At 38.9% G+C, this 17,225-nt stretch overlaps 1 protein-coding gene and 1 pseudogene across 2 annotated transcripts; one reads left to right on the top strand and one right to left on the bottom strand.

The window, feature by feature from the left end:
* Positions 1–17,225, top strand: part of LOC138153746 (heat shock cognate 71 kDa protein pseudogene) — a 572,612-nt pseudogene that overhangs the window by 193,453 nt on the left and 361,934 nt on the right.
* On the bottom strand, positions 11,282–13,871 carry LOC138153788 (cornifin alpha-like). 2 transcript variants are annotated; one of them, XM_069078203.1, is made up of 3 exons: positions 13,717–13,802; positions 12,610–12,661; positions 11,282–12,134 (listed from the first exon to the last, which is right to left on the bottom strand). In XM_069078203.1, the coding sequence occupies exon 3, from the start codon at positions 12,111–12,113 to the stop codon at positions 11,658–11,660; it is 456 nt and encodes a 151-aa protein (XP_068934304.1). In that variant the 5' UTR covers positions 12,114–12,134; positions 12,610–12,661; positions 13,717–13,802; the 3' UTR covers positions 11,282–11,657. The 2 variants fall into 2 exon arrangements, with proteins under 2 accessions (XP_068934304.1, XP_068934303.1); XM_069078202.1 differs by lacking the exon at positions 12,610–12,661 and having other exon boundaries at positions 13,717–13,871.

Below are 17,225 nucleotides of genomic sequence, written 5' to 3'. Positions count from 1 at the left end.
AGTCAAGAGGACCTGAATCCAAATCCGGCCTCAGATACTTAACACAAAAACCAGCCATGTGACCTTGGGCAAGTCACTTAACCCCAACTGCCCTCAAAAAAAAAAAAAAGAATGAAAGACCAACACCAACCACCTTCTCAGTACCTTTTCTAAAAGCTAATAGAGTTGTATTAGTTGATTAATATTAGGGAGTATGCCATATGGGGAAGCTAATGTTATAATACCAGAAGTCAAAACCCTTTGGGGTTATTCCTGGACCCACATATAAATTGGTTACTAAAACCAAACTAAATCATAGGCAGTTACTATGGTGATTTTTTAAGAGTTACCCAATGGTGAATTAGATTTAACTTCCTTCAACTGATGAACTACCTAGTCCGGGATTCATGAATGAATGGATGGATGGATGGATGGATGAATGGATGCATGCATGAATGAATGTATGAATGAATGAATGAGCATTTATTAAGTACTTATTATTTGCCAAGCATTGTGCTAAGTTTGGGCAGCTAGGTGGTGCAGAGGACAGAGCACTGGGCCTCAAGTCAGGAAGACCCATCTTCTTGAGTTCAAACCTAATCTCATTTACTAACTGTGTGACCCCAGACAAGTCACTTAACCCTATCTGCCTCAGTTTCCTGAACTGTAAAGTGAGCTGGAGAAGGAAATGGCAAACCACTCCAGTATCTTTGCCAAGAAAACTCCAAATGGGGTCACAAAGTGTTGGACACCACTGAAATGAATGGACAACAAAAGCGCTAGGTTTGGGGGATACAAATACAAAAGTTAAGGCAGTCCTTATAATGAGGGGAAAGGATAATTCCTTTTTCTTTTTCCTTTTCTCGCTTCCCTTTTTCTTCCCTTCCTCCTTCCTTCCTTCTTTCTTTCCTTCCTTTCTCTCTTTTCTTCTCTCACCCATTAAATCCTCATGACCCAATGAAGCCTGAAATTATTGTCCTCATTTCTCTGAGAAAGGCACTCAAAGGCAGTGATGTTATATAACTTGCTGACGATCACAAAGTGGATAGGCGGTAGTGTTGGGACTGAACCCAAGTCATCCGACTCTAAGATCAGCGTTTGTTTTTTTCCATTATGCTTTGCTGTCCCATGGTGCATTAGGTCTGGTGTGGCTTGAGTTTGTTTGTTACACTGAGGAGTGCTTGTTCCATTTTCGTCAGAGGCTAAACTAGAAATGGCATGGTAGGTAGCACATTGAATAGAATGTACCCTAGAGTGATAAAGAACTGAGTTCAAATCCTGCTTCAGATATTTACTATTTAGATTTACTATTCAGATATTTACTTACCATGGATAAGGTGCTTAACTCTCTCATCTCTAAGATGGAGATAATAATAAAAGCTAGGATTTATATAGTTCTTTAAGGTTTGTAAAGTACTTTACAAATATCCCATTTAATCCTCACAACAACTCTATAAGCTGGGTATGATTATTATCCCCATTATACAAATGAAGAAAATGAAGCAGAAAGAAGTTAAGTGACTTGCCCAGGGTTATACAGGTAATAAGTATCTGAGACAGGATTCGAACTCTGGTCTTTCTGATTCTAACTCCAGCACTCAATCCACTTGTACAACCTGAGAGATTCACAGGGTTGTTGTGAGGTTGTATATGAGTATATAAATCACTTAATGAACCCTAAAATTTTACATGAATGTTAACATTATTATTATAGCACTATTAATAATAATATTATTAAATGTATTACTGGAAGATTTTTGTGAGTCACCATGGTCACAACTTATGTGATCGTAGAGATGACTCAGAGCTGGAAAGCACTTTGGAGATCACCTACTCCAACCTCCTTATTTTACAGATGAGAAAATTGAGGCAGACAGAAGCAAGTGACTTGCCCAGGGTCATACAGCTAGTGTAGATGGATTTGTACTCATGTCTTCCTGACTCCAGAGCCCAGCGCTCTATCCACTGTGCCACCTAGCTGCTCCCTATTCTACAGATGAGGAAAACTGAAGCTTTCAGGGGCTATCACATAGATAGTAAGGATGAGTGCTGGAAATCAGACCCATGTCCTCTGGTTGCAAATCCAGTGTTCTTTCCATGACTCCATGCCACCTTATGGCTCCCAGGAGTTCTGGCTCTAGTTGTTTTCATCTTCCCCCTCTAGGGGTTGTAAGCACCAAAGGGCTCTCCATAATTCTGCAGTCCTCGTTTCCCTTGTGGTATCTCAGCAGATCTTAAGTCTTTGATGAGACAGAGAGAGAGGAGGGTTGTTCTCTCCCCCCCCCCTCCAATTCATCCCATTTCTCTAATCTGTCTTTCTCTCACCATCACATAGCTGGTCAGGACTTTGGTCTTTTTTTTTGGAAGAGGGAAGGCAGGGCAATTGGGATTAAGTGACTTGCCCAAGGTCACACAACTAGAAAGTGTTAAGTGTCTGAGGCTGGATTTGAACTCAGGTCCTCCTGACTACAGGGTCGGTGCTCTCTATTCAATGCACCACCTAGCCACCTCTGGTCAGGGCTTTGAAGCCCTGGTCTCTACAACACACTAGTAGCTCCCTGGAAATCCTAACCCCGTGGTTTCAAAAACTCATAGAGTCATATTTGCCATCACCTTATCTGAGTTAGCAAGCCAAGTACTTAGGCAATCATTTCATCCTCAACCTAATGACTGCAATGTGGGCAAACTGCCACCAGGTGGATGATGCCTTATCCATATCCTCAAACAGATCACAGCCTCACCATACCTTCTTCTGCCATTCAAATTCTTGTGTGTGTTTGGCGAGCCTGAAACTGTTGCTCCTGTATCTGGCTAGTCCTATTTGAGAGGACTGATTCCATATCAAGGCATGTCAAAATCAGAGTGATAATTTCCTGGAAATAGATGCTTTGGTATCTCTCCTAACTTTGGCTGGCTCTATAAGATTTTCTAGCCCAGACTGAGGCAGGCAACTCATAGCTGGCAGATAGATGGCAAGGCAGATAGAGAACTATGTTAGCGCCCAAGATAGATCTGCACTCAGATTCTTCTTCAAAAACCTGCTGTGCGATTCTGGGCGAGTCCTTAACCTTTCTCAGCTTCAATTTCTTTATCTATAAAATAGGAATTATATAAATATCTACCACTATAGTGTTGTTCTAAGAATCAAATGAGATAATATATATATGTATATATATAAGTGCTTTGCGAACCTTAAAGTGCTATATACATGTTAACTATTATTATTTCTAGACCTATTCATTTACTGCTGTTGCTCAGACCCCACTCTTCCTGGGTCATGGGCTCAATGAATCAAAGGCTTCTTCCTGATCATTCTTAGAGACAGAAGAAGATTCTCAGTCTTCTGGGATCATATTCCTTATTCATAACCCTTATCCATTCCATATTCAAATATTACTTTTTATTAGTCATAGAAAGCAGGAGTCCATGAGTAATTGAAGGATCTGTGATTTCTTAAACCCAGGGAACACTTTTTTCCAACACAAAGCCCAAATTTCATAGATAGATAAGAATAGAGGGTATAAGGCAAATAGAGGTTAAGTGACTTGCCCAGGATCAGATTGCTAGTTAAGTGTCAGGGACAGAACTTGAACCCAGGTTTTCCTTATTCCAAGACTCTCATTCCATCTACTACATCATACTGGTTTGGGAGGGGGGGAGGCAATTGGGATTAAATGACTTGCCCAGGGTTATATAGCTACTATATGTCTGATGTAAAATTCAAACCTCAGGTCCTCCTGACTCCAGGACTGGTGCTCTAATCACTATACCACTTAGCTACCTTTTTTTTAAATTATGTTGCCTTACAAAGCAGGAAACGCCAATAAAATAATTGTATATTGCAAAGCACTATGTTCAGAGCTCCTGTCAAAGGACAATTTAACATTCAACTCAGACCCCATTGTTTTCCCTACTATGTGGTTTGCATTTCTTCTTCCTTCTTTCTAAAGTTTCTTCACCTATTCTAGAGTTTCTATTGCCTTTCCATTGATTGATAACACAAGTGGTAGCTCCCTTATTTCCAGCCTCCTTTTAACATTATAATAGCATCACAGAATGAAAGAATTACAAAATATGAAAGCTGGGAGAGACCTTAGAAACCATCTAGCTCATTTCTTCATTTTACCACAGAGGAAACTGAGGTCATTTTCCTAAGATCTCCTAAGTGAAACCTGGTTCCTATGAATATAAGTCCAGAGTTTGCTTTTTTTTTTCCAGAAATAAGGTTGTTTTCAAAGTTCATATCCCATTCCAGGATAACAGATTTGTTAATAGTTTGCATCTGTGAAAAATGAGAGTGATCTAAGAATTCTCAGGACAAAATTTGACTTTTGTAGAAAGCATACAAACAGTATGTTCTTTTCAGTTCTTTTCCCTATGGATCCCTATCACCTTCTTTCCTGTCATCTTTCTTATTTGGAATCAGAGACTTCAGGAGTTAGCAGTTATTTTAGTCATCTAGCTATACCTTGCCTTTCTTCAGAGACTATCTTCCTTATCCCTCCACTTTAAGCTTGCTCCAACTTCCTCTTCTTCTTCTTACTTTGAGCTTGCTATCTCATTGTCTCTCATGCCAAGCTGGTTAATCATTAATTTAATTTACCATAAAGAAAAGAACTGGTCCATTGCTACTTCAAGGGGTGAATGGATTGAGGTAGTTTATTTTCTTTTCCCCCAAGTCCCTTTTATCTGGCATTTGTATTCTGGTCTTCTGATTTCAAATACAATGGTCTTTCTTCTATCTTCTTCACATATTCCAGTTTTTTCTCTGTACTTCTCTATCTCTATGTTGATAAAGGTTATCTCTTTCACATTCCAAGCAAATTGTTGGCATCCAAGAATCATAGGCAAAAGCTTGAAAATCCACTTCCTCATTGACCATAACACTACTCACTGACTGGTTTCTGCTAGTTTGCCGGACCTCTAGATCCTGCTAAGACTTCATTGGATCTCTTAACTTATGGAAAGGATGTCCTAGAACTTGCTCACAGCCCATTTAATCTGAGCAACTTAATTAGGAGTAAAAAAAACACCTGCAACCTTTGTTCTGGTATTGGCTTTAACTCATCTTGTGACAGTCATAGGATTGCCACATATTTTCCCAACTCAGATTGCTCTGCTTAGCACACTTACTCCCTGACTAACCAGTCTCTCCCCGTGACTTTGTCAAAGGGACAAACCTGCTTTTCTTCTCTATGGAATGGGGCATAAATTGGAAGAGATAAAGATTATGGACATATAATATGTCATGAAAACTCTTTGAAGATTTTTTTCCACCCAGAAGGGATTTGTATGGTAACTTAACATTTCTTAACTTTATCTTTTTTTTTACCTTGGAAATAAGAATGCTAACGATTCTTAATTTGCAACACTGGAAGATTTGACTGTGCTGGAGAGACTTGGAATATTGGTGACAGGATGAATCTACTTTCTGAGGACCAGCCTAGCTAGGCTCAAGGAAGTTCATCACTAGTAGGCTAGGACTTGATGATGAAATCTTTGGCCATGGCAACTGATAAAACAAACAGACAAATAAAAATACAAAATCTACCTCAGGTTTAGACAGTCTTCTTTTGCTTCAAGATTGATTGTGACAGAAAATGGGTCAAAACATGTTAAAATTACAGTTTTTAGATTCTGTACAAACTTAATTTCTAAAAATTGTTGACTCACTTAACTCTTCTCAGAAATACAAGGATCTAAGACAATTCCAAAAGACTCATAATGAAAAATCCAGAGAAAGAACTATATCTACTCTGAATGCAGAGTGAAACATACTATTTTCTCTCTTTTTTTTCTGTTTCTTCTTCATAGTTTTTCTCTTTGGTTCTAATTCTTCTTTGCAACATGACTAATGTGGACATGTGATTTTATATTAACAATATCTGCTTATTAATTAATCATTAACAATGTGATATCTATACTAATAGGATACATATAACTATTAATAGTATAATAATATTAATCATTAATATTATTGTACTCACATAGCCTATATATCACATTGCACACCATCTTGGGGAGGGGAGAGCAGAAGAAGGGGGAGAAAATTTAGAACTCAAAATCTTATAGAAGTGAATATTAAAAACTAAAAAGAAATAAATAATTGTTGGTTGTTGTTGTTGTTGGAGGGGGGAAGGCAGGGCAATTGGGGTTAAGTGACTTGCCCAAGGTCACACAGCTATTACGTGTTCATCTGATGCCGGATTTGAACTCAGATCCTCCTGACTCTAGAGCCAGTACTCCATTCACTGTGCCACCTAGCTGCCCCAAATAAATAAATTTTTTAATTGCTTATTCTTTTTGTTTTAACATCACATTCATTTCTGAATTTACTGTCCCCTCCTACCGTACCCAAAGAGCTCTTCCGTATTGTTCAGTAATTTCAGCCATGTCTGATTCTTTGTGACCCCATTTGGGGCTTCGCTGGACAAAGATGCTGGAGTGCATTGTCATACTGAAGTGGAAAGCTCATTTTACAAATGAGGACACTGAGGCAAGGAGAGTTAAGTGACTTTCCCAGAGTGACACAATTAGTGTTTGAGGTCAGCACTCTATCCATTGCATCACCTGGCTACCCTCTTCCCTGTAAGAAAATCTTAAAAAGAGCTTCTATGAACTATGGATACTCGAAATGTGAGATCCTTGTTTAACACCCAAAGAGTTAAGGAAGGAACTAAACTGTATTAATCTTGACATTCTCACTATAAATAAAACCAGAAGACAGAAAGCAGTGACAGCTAAATGGAAGGATGATTCACAGGTTCTCCTTGAAGAGGCAAATTAAAAAGAAAAGTTGTCATAGGTGATTTTATCATAGGTCTCAAGGCAACAAGAAGCATCATTTCATGGACCAGTCAACCATCTTCTATTATACTGTTCATAGTAAGTATCTACAAAAAGACCACCATTAAAATAATTGTAATTTATGTACCAACACTGGTTTCAAAGAATGAAAAAGTAAAGACATCCTATAAAAGCAGGAATAAGAGAATAATTTCCATCTTGGAAATTTTTTTTTGAAAATATGGATTAGGAACAAGCAATAAGAAATGTCAAAGACTTGTAGACAACATAAGTTATTAACCTATTATGAACACATTTTCATGATAATTAGCAGAAAGTGCTATATATGGCCAAATAAAAAGCACCAAGCCAGAACTCTTCTTAGTAATGCATAGAGCATGGGCAATTTAGGACAATTGGTTTTAAAGGAAATTCCAAGACCAATAACTGTAACCTTATCTCTTTAAAATAACTTTTACCTTTACCTATTCAAATGTTATTGATGATGAAAACAGGATATGAGCAGAAGAAATGACAGACACTAATTACAATAGTTGTACACAGGAGATCATCATCAAAAGGATCATAGACCTAGAGCTGAAACACAGTTGAGGTCATCTCACCCAATTAATTCTCTTATCACATGGAAGAATAAAATTTAATCCAGAAAAGTTGTGTGATTTGTCCAAAGTCAATTTAAACAATGTAAATAAACTGTAGTAACAAAGAAATCAAGAGTCTAAAACCCATCATAATTAGCATCCAATTGACTTACTTGCCAAATGGAGAGATATGACAGTCATAGAAAGCTTTAGAAAATAAACTTATTTGTAAACTATTACAGAGAAAGATGGTGGGAAGTTATAACTAATATTTCTTCATAAAACAGAGAAAAATGGTTGAGCACAGAAACAGTTCAAAGAGGGCTTTGTGAGAGACTCAACAAAGCAAAGTAATACCATGGAAATTTAAGGATGACACTGGAATACAACTAGAAGATGGAAAAGATCCGTGATTTCTACAGCTAACATTTTTTAACCATCAAGAACAGTGGAACACTACATTTGAATCTTAACATCCCAATACCCATATTTATGGATGAGGTAGAAATAGTACAAAAGAGAACAAAGGTGGAGAAAACATCTGAATTAAACTATAAATAAAGAAGAGCTATGCTGGAGTCAAAGTGATTATGAGGATGTTGAGGGATCAGTTAATGAACTATCTATTCAAAAGGTATGTGAAGGAAGAGAAGATGCCAAAGTCAGGGGAAAACCTCTCAGTCCTTCTTAATCCTTTCCCTCCCACCATTACCCCACAATGGTTGATTTATTAACTACTGACCTATATGCTTAGCTTCCCATCTGCATAAAGTTTTAATAAGAATAATCTGTACAGAGATCTAGGAGATCCTTAATGAGGTTATTAACAGGAAAGAGGCAGGCTTTCCCAAGAAGTAGTCTACAGTAGACCACATTTTTACCTGACTGATAGATATAAAAATCCAAGGTCCTCTTGTACTCATTGTCTGCTGATGACAAAAACAAAACATTTTATTTGATAGAGCAAAATGCTTCCTTAAAGGCTCTTATATCAAGGTATATCACATACATATATCACAACTCTACTCTGTATGATTCTTTATATATATATATATATATATATATATATGAAGAGTGATGACTTTGTTTGATGACCTTCTGGTAGTTCACATAAGACAAGGCATGTAATAGACTCACCAAGGGTGATTTTGCCATTATTTATATGAGATCTAGTGCAGAATCCAAGCTAAAGAGGGATCTTGTAGATATAATGAGGACCTCAAGGTGCTATTCTTATTTTTGGATAACAGTGTACCAATTGTGTCAAACCTGAGAACCTTGCTGGGCTTCTGAAATTAAATCCATAATTGCTCAAAAGAGTTTGACCTAATACTTCATATAGCAAACACCAAGTGAATGAAGAATGCCTGCTGTCTCTGGATTATGTGGCATGCAATTAGATGGCCAATTTGTGAAGACATGTATATCTTGGACATACACTGCAAAGGAACAACAAATTAGTCCCAAAATCACATAAGAGGAGAGCAGACTGGATTGCCTTTGGGAAATTGAAACATTTCTTCAATGACCTCAACTTCTCCCTAAAACAAAATTATAACTTTTTCATAATAATGTTCTACCAGGGGCTGAAAATGACAGAATACTATGGTCTCCAAAGAATTAAAAATTAGTATCATTCATAAAACAATGAAGTTGAAGCAAGTTGAATACAAGAAGGATGCAACACAACAAATTATGAAATACAGTAAAGGATATCTCCAAAGAAATGTAGAATTGAAAAAGAAGATGGGCTGGCCATATAATGAGAACAAGGCATTGATGCCTGGGCTCCACTGGTATCTTGACAATGTCAAGAGAAAAGAAGAAAGGTCCCATATACCTTTGGCAGAAAACTTATGGGGATGAGGGTGGGAGGAGATTGCTGAGGTTGGATAGGCATTGATGGATTGCAATATAACTGACTCATCTTCCTGAGTTCAAATCTGACCCCAGACACTTACTAGCTGTGTGACCCTGGGAAAGTCACTTAACCCTGTTTACCTCAGTTTCCTCATCTGCAAAGTGAGTTGGAGAAGGAAATGGCAAACCACTCCAGTATCTTTGCCAAGAAAACCCCAAATGGGGTCACAAAGAGTCAGATCGGACTAAAATCAACTAAACAACAAGGGTTAGAGACAGGTTCTGAAGGTCTTTAAGTGAAAAATACAAGAGTCAGTATTTGATCCTAGAGCCAATAGGGAATCACTAGAGTTTATGGTGCTGGGAGTTTTAGGAATATCACTTTGGCAGCTTTGTGTAGAGATTGGAGTAGGGAGAGATTGAGTCAGGGAGACCCATTAGAAATCCGATATTGTCAAAGACCAGATGAGAGTTGATAAAGTTCTGAACTAGGTGGTTTATGAGTGGAGAGGATGGGGTAGATGTGAGAAATCTTGTGGAAATATCATTAATAAAACTCAAGCAGATTAGATATGTAGGAATAGGGAAAATGAAAAACCAAAGATAACTTCAAAGTTTCCAGCCTCAGCGCCTGAAAAGATGGTGGTGTCTTAGACAGAAGTAATGAAGCCTGGAAGTTATTCCCTGGTTGTGTTTTGTTCTGTGCCAAGGTCCTGGGTACATTAGACAAAACTGTCTTTAGACTGTATTTTCTAGGTATCTTTTGGTGTGCCCTAAAACACTATTTCCAAGTGTTAGAGGATGTCTTGTCTCTCCAACTAGATTGTAGACTCCCTGAAGGCAGGGATAGTGTATGTATCCTCCTACTTCTGGACTTCTTCCTTTCAATAGGACTGTATACTGCATTCTAAACACAGTGGGTATTCAATGAATTATGCTGACCTAAAGATATATCAGTCTTCAAAGGTTTTGGGAAAAGTAGTAAACAATGGTGGTAAAGGGACAGAGAGGTTTCGTGGAAAGAGCATGAGACTCAATCAGATTTAACTAAAAACAAAGGAAGGTATGTTCTGGTTTCTCCTGTATGATTGACATGCTATGTGTCCTCTTTCCAGACCTCAGCTTTCTCCTCTGTAGAATAAAGCAATTGGTCTAGGGATGGGGAACCTGTAGCCTCGAGGCTACATGTGGTCCTCTAGGTCCTCAAGAGCAACCCTTTGACTGAATCTAAACTTCAGAAAAGTGATCCCTTAGGATCGTATCCCTTTAGCATTTGTTCTGTGAAGTTTAGATTCAGTCAAAGGGCCACACTTGAGGACCTAGAGGGCCACTGTGACCTCAAGGCTACAGATTCCCCATCCCTGGTTCCTTTCAAATCTCTAATTCCATGGGTTTGGATGGAGAGTGAATGCCATATCTCCTCAGAACGAGTAGCAATTCACCTAATAAAAGAAATAGTGATAATACATCACACTTTGGGTTTTACTTCAAAAAAAAAAGTGACATGGTTAGTGAAAATATTATCCTCACATTGCAGATGAGAAAATAGAGGTTCAACAAGGCTCAATGATTTTCCTAAAGTCACCTGGCTAGAAATTGGCAGATCAAAGACCCAAACCCAGGTCTCTGGACTCCAAGATTAATGGCCTTTCCCCTATACTATCAGCAGGTACTGGGATGGGCTTTCTGGCTTGGGCTGGTGAGAGCAGGGTCATTTGAATCTTGATGATGAGCTGTAAGTTGGGGTAAAGCCAGATGCTTCAGACCTGGCTGGGGACTGAAAGGGCCTGGCAGGAGTGTAGCACAACATAACCACACGTTAGGAGCTTTCTGAATTCCTGATTGATGCCTGGTGTAGTGCCAACTCAGCCTAAAGCCCTATGTCCTCTTCCTCCCAACCCTTCCTCCTCATTCAGTGCTCCTGAATTAGGAAAGTTATTTTCCAGACCTCCCTCCACGTATACCTTCCTTCCACCCAGAAGAAAATAGAAGGCAAGAGACCCTGGTTGGAGAAGCTCAAAAGAAGTAGCCAATGACACACATATAGCCAAAAGTCATGTGGAAAGTGAGTTTAATGGGATCAGAGTAGAAAGGATACAGTCATTACTGGACTGAAGCCTCCCTGGACTGATTCTGACTTTAGCCCTGAGAGCTGTGTTGCCAGAGGGCCAGCTCAGGCAGATGTAACCTCAGCCTGATCCAGGTGCTTAGGAATCCCAGGGTGGGGACAGACTTCTATAGCATTTTCAGGACCCAAATGAAGGGCAGGACCTTTGCTAATTGGTTTCAGCATGATAATTATAGGCTGAAAAGCACCGGGGAGAACTCTCTCCCTAGAAGTACAGACAGTAATTAGGATTGGAAAGCTGATGGTAAGGAACATTCTTCATCTGGCAGCTGGTCCCATGGAGGGTGTCGTCCTGGGACATCTTACTTCTGCTTGGTCTTGGGGACCTGTGGGCACTTCTCTTGAGCTGGAGGTGGAATGACCTTGGTGGTGCATGGCTCTGGTACCTTGGTGGTACATGGCTCTGGTACCTTGGTGGTGCATGGCTCTGGCACCTTAGGGTGGCAAGGCTCTGGTACCTTGGTGGTGCATGGTTCTGGCACCTTAGGATGGCAAGGCTCTGGCACCTTGGGATGGCAAGGTTCTGGGACCTTAGGATGGCAAGGCTCTGGCACCTTGGGATGGCAAGGTTCTGGGACCTTAGGATGGGAAGGCTCTGGCACCTTGGGATGGCAAGGTTCTGGGACCTTGGGATGGGAAGGCTCTGGGACCTTGGGGGCACATGGCTCCTGGGGAGGTGGTTGGCAGGGCTGTTTCACCTGCTGCTGATGAACTTGGGGAGGTGGGGTACAGGGCATCTTCTGCTGCTGAGAAGACATGGTTCTGTGATGTGGATAGACCTGGAGAAGAAAGAATAGTCTATGGTTATGGTACCACATAAGAAGTCAAGCCCCCTGCTAGAAGAGTACGACTGAAAGCACTTCCAGACCTTTCCCTCTCCCCTTTCCAGCTCTTCCACATATAAGCTTTGAAATTAGCTTCAAATGCAGAATGACAACTGTTTACCCTTGTTCCCAATGCTTTTTGACCTGTTGACTCTGCTGAAGGTTTTATCTATGAGCAGAGTCATAGGATTATAAATTTCATAACAATAGAAGGTACTTTAGAGGCTATCTAATTCACCCCATTAATTTTACAGATGAGGAAACTGAGAGGAAGAGAGCAAATCTCATTGAGTATTTTATTAATAGGCAGACAAATCTCCTCCCTATCCCCAAACCAAACTCATTTCAGTCTTAGCCTGGTCTCTGCCTCTTGCTAAAGTAACTGGATTTCTGAAGCCACAGTAATACTGGTGAATTCTATGTTCCTTACAGGTGAGGATGGGGATGATATTGTCGTGGTACCCCCTGGCTTTTGATCCTCCCTGTGGTGAAAATAGCAAGGACATTATTAGTCATCATCCATGAGACTAACATGGAACCTCCAGACCAACTCATTATCCTCCCCATTAAGTCTGTTCTTCAGTTGGCCAACAAGACTTTATTAAGTTACCTGGCCAAAGTCACATGGGGGTGAGAACCCAGTTTCTGACTGCAAATCTAACCCTCTTTCTACACCATCCTATGTTCCCCACTTGAAAGAGCTCTTTCTCTCTCTCTCTCTCTCTCTCTCTCTCTCTCTCTCTCTCTCTCTCTCTCTCTCTCTCTGCCCCCGGCCTCTTCTTTTCTTGAGATGTCTTTCTCTGTCTCACGCTATCATTCTATGACTCATTCTTTCTGTCCTCACCAATCCTTCTTTCCTTGACTAATTCTATAATTCTAACTCTGTATCAGTGGTTTACACAATACATATTTCTAGGATAGATATAAAAAACATCATTAAGTCATTTTGGGCCTGAGGTGTGTTAGAAAGTTTATAATCCTATGATCTGCCAATTTTTTTTCTTAAATCCATGAAATGCTCTGTATTTATGTACAATCATGCATGCTATGTTTAACAGCCAAGGTTCATCACTCTTTAGGAAGCCCTCTTTATGGATAATGGTGTTCTAGTGGGAAATGCACCAGAGTAGGACTAAGGAGACCTATATTCAAGTACCAGCTCTGCTGTTAATTATGCGATCTTAGGCAAGTCACCTCCCTAGGCCATAGTTACTGCTCTAGAAAATGAAAAGGTTGGACTATTAGTGGTGTCTAAGATCCCTTCCAGCCTTGAGATCCTCTAGATCTACAAAACACCCTAAATGAATAATAAATGCATATTAAATGCCAGATCTAGCACAACAGGTCATTTTGCATCGATGTCAATTGACGATGAACTGTCCAATACTGGGTGAGAAACCATGGACCCCAATGCAGTTTTTGATTTCTAGTCTTATTCCTGCTTCTCCTTAGATTCCTCATATCTAAAATAAAATTCTACAACTTCATGACTCTATGGTTATCAAACTGTCAAAAAATTCAGGGTAGAGAGACTCACCTGGTGTTCAGAGAAGAGCAAGTTCTGTGGCTTCTGGGTCTGTTGCTGAGCCCTGGACCTGCTGAGAGTCTTTTATATCATACTCTCTCAACCCTGCCTCAAGGAAATGGGATCACTCTGGGCCTTACTGTTTTCATTCTTTCCCTGCCCAAAGTGAATCACCTTAATTTCCCTCAGTTACCTGTTGGTCCAGTCTTTGTGAGGGAAACCACCCACTTAACATTCTTGGCTCCAGTTGAATGACAACTATGTCATCATGGCCTAATCCCCACTGCCCCCCCAATAACCCCTACTTTTCTATGTATGGATGGTGGGACTAAGGACAGAGTATTCCTAGGTATATTTTCTGCATTTAATTGGGACCTCCTTTGGTGTGATCAGTCTCTCATTCTCCAATGACCCCTGAGTCCATTAGATAAAATAAGACAAAGATCTATTATATAAAATCCTTTCCTGGGTGCTTTCTTTGTGTAAATAGTTTTGCTAGATATTCAGCATCATGGCTAATTGGGGGATGGGAGGTAGAATTCAGACACTAGAGGGGGCCAGCAGTGGTGGTAGAGAGAGATGTAATAATCTTAGAGCATATTAAAAACTTCTCAGCAGGAACTTTCAGGCCCCTTTACAACATGCCCCCTGCCTTTTTTTCTCATCCCATCGACCATCATTCCTTATACAATCCCTTCCTCATAAAATCTTGACTCCAGCCCAGTATACCTGCTGCCCATCACCTGACTATGTTTTACCCCATTTTGTTTCTGAGATTTGCATTGGCTGGAAATGAATGGGCAGCGCCTCATCTCTCCCTTTTCTTCCTCACAAATCTCAGATGCCCTCTCCTCTCCTCATTACCCGGATCAGTTTCTTTCTCCTTTCTCAAACATCTTTTATATGTCTCTCTTCCATAAAACGTCTTCAGACTGTCCTCCTTACCCCCCTCATCTCCAGTTCTTAGACTCCATTTTTCCTAATCCCTCCCTATCTTTCCAGAGTGAAAATACTGAATTTTTTATTAGGATTCCTTCTAAACTGCCCCCTCTCCCCTACCCCTTATACACACAAGGACAAGTCTCTACCTACAAGAGAAACTGAGCACAGAAGATGAGTCAGTTATGGGAGGAGGAAACACTGGGCTTGTATGAGTCTCTGGAATATAGTGCCCTCTCACTGGGACAACATGAGTCTTAGTACTATTGGGAGAGGACTGAACCAGCCTTGCCTCCTGGGTAGATAAGTCACCTGGACTACAGATTGGGGACCTTAGGTGGAAATAAAGTTACTTAATACCTAAAATTACTATTTCTGGCTCTCATTGGCCTGATGTGGAAAGAGTGGTTTAAATTAGCCCAGATGGAAATAAGTGATTCATTCATAACATTCCCCAATCAGCATGACCAACACTGGACAGGTAAATGCTCAAGCATCTTGTGCTTGCCTTCATCGAATACATCATAATTTGTTGACATGTTTACTAGACTGGGAGCTCAAGGAAATGCCAAGGATATAACATGTCTGTATTTCAGCAGGCTTTCCTGGAAAAATTCTAGGAAGTATGATTAAGTGGATAATCTGTGAGCATTTAAGAAGGAAAGTGGTGATCACCAGGAGCCACTCAAGGTTCATCATTATCTGGTCCTGCCAGATTAACTTCATTTGCTTTTCTGACAAAGTTACTAGACTAGTAGACTTGGGAAATCCCACAGGCTCAATGTCTCTCAGTTTCAGTAATCATTTTTTAATATTCCTGTGAACAAGATGGGAAAAATGTAATTGAGTGATAATTCATTTAGCTGAATTCATAGCTGATTGAAAGAACAATTCTACCCAAAGAGTACTGATTAATAGTGATATCAACCTAGAAATAAGTCTGTACTTGTTGGCCCAGGAGTGTGTTTCCTGTCCTGCCCAATTTTTTATGAATTCTTTAGATGAAGACACAGATAACATGCTTACGAAATTATTGCATTTCAGTTTGACAACTTCTATTTATTAAGTATCTGCTATGTACAATGCAAGGCACTGACCACTGACAAAAAGTAAATAGTCGAGCACAGAGACATACACAGGGTAAAGGTAAGGGGCTGGAACAGCTGCTGAAATAAAAAAAAAAAGCAGGGGTAGTGATCATGATCTCAGACAAAGCAAAAGCAAAAAGTCTAATTAAAAGAGATAAGGAAGGAAATTAAATCTTGCTGAAAGGTACCACAGACAATGAAGTAATATCAATACTAAACATAGATGCACCAAATGATATAGCACCTAAATTTTTTAAGGAGAAGTTAAATGAGTTACAGGAGGAAATAGACAACAAAACTATACTAGTACGGGACCTCAACTTTCCCCTCTCATCATGAGATAAATCTAACAAAAAAATAAATCATAAAGAAGTTAAGGAGGTGAATAGAATTCTAGAAAAGGTAGATATGATAGATTTCTGGAGAAAACTGAATGGGAATAGAAAGGTATATATTTTTTTTCAGCAGCACTTGGCACTTACACAAAAACTAACCATGTATTAGGACATAAAAACCTCACAACCAAATATAGCAAAGCAGAAATATTAAATGCATCCTTTTCAGGTCATAATGCAATGAAAATTGTATTCAATAAAGGATGGTAGAAGAATAAGTTAAAATTAACCAAATAATTTAATCCTAAATAGTAAGTGGATCAAAGAACAAATTATAGAAACAATCAATAATTTCATTAAAGAGAATGACAACAATAAGACAACATACAAAAATTTGCGGGATATAGTCAAAACAGCATTTAGGGAAATTTTATTTCTCTAAATTTTTACATCAGTACAATAGAGAAAAATGAGATCAATGAATTGGACATGCAACTTTAAAAAAAACTTTAAAAACAAAAATAACAAATTAAAGATTCCCAGTTGAACATCAGGAAAAAAGCACTGGGAATCCTGAAAATCAAAAGAGAGGTGCATAAAATTGGAAATAAGAAAATTATCAAACTAATGAATAAAACTAAAATCTGGTTTTGCAAAAAAAAACAATAAATTTGATAAACCATTGGTTAATTTGATTTTTAAAAAGGAAAGAAGAAAATCAAAGTATCAGTATAAAAAGGGGGTGGGGGGTGAATTCACTACCAATGAAGATGAAATTATAATAATTATTAGGAGCTATTTTGTCTAATTATAAGCCAATAAATTTGACAATCTAAATGAAGTGGATGAATACTTGCAAAAACATAAATTGCCCAGATTAACAGAAGAAAAAATAAAATAACCCAATCTTAAAAAAAGAAATTGAACAATCCATCAATGAACTCCCTAAGCTAAAATCCCCAGAGTCAGATGGATTCACAAGCAAATTCTACCAAGCATTTAAAGAACAATTGATCCCAATATTATATAAATTATTTGGGAAAAATAAACAAAGAAGGAGTCCTACCAAATTCATTTTATGACATAAATATGGTTCTGATACATAAACTGGGAAGAATGAAAACAGAAAAATAAAACTATAGACCAATTTCCCTAATTA

The sequence above is a fragment of the Petaurus breviceps genome, unplaced genomic scaffold (genome assembly GCF_028583685.1).
Source record: "Petaurus breviceps papuanus isolate PSGF00001 unplaced genomic scaffold, PetGlider_PUasm1.0 91023, whole genome shotgun sequence".
NCBI lineage: Eukaryota > Metazoa > Chordata > Mammalia > Diprotodontia > Petauridae > Petaurus > Petaurus breviceps.
The sequence above is the reverse complement of the archived record's forward strand: the minus strand, read 5'-3'. Positions and strand labels throughout refer to the sequence as shown.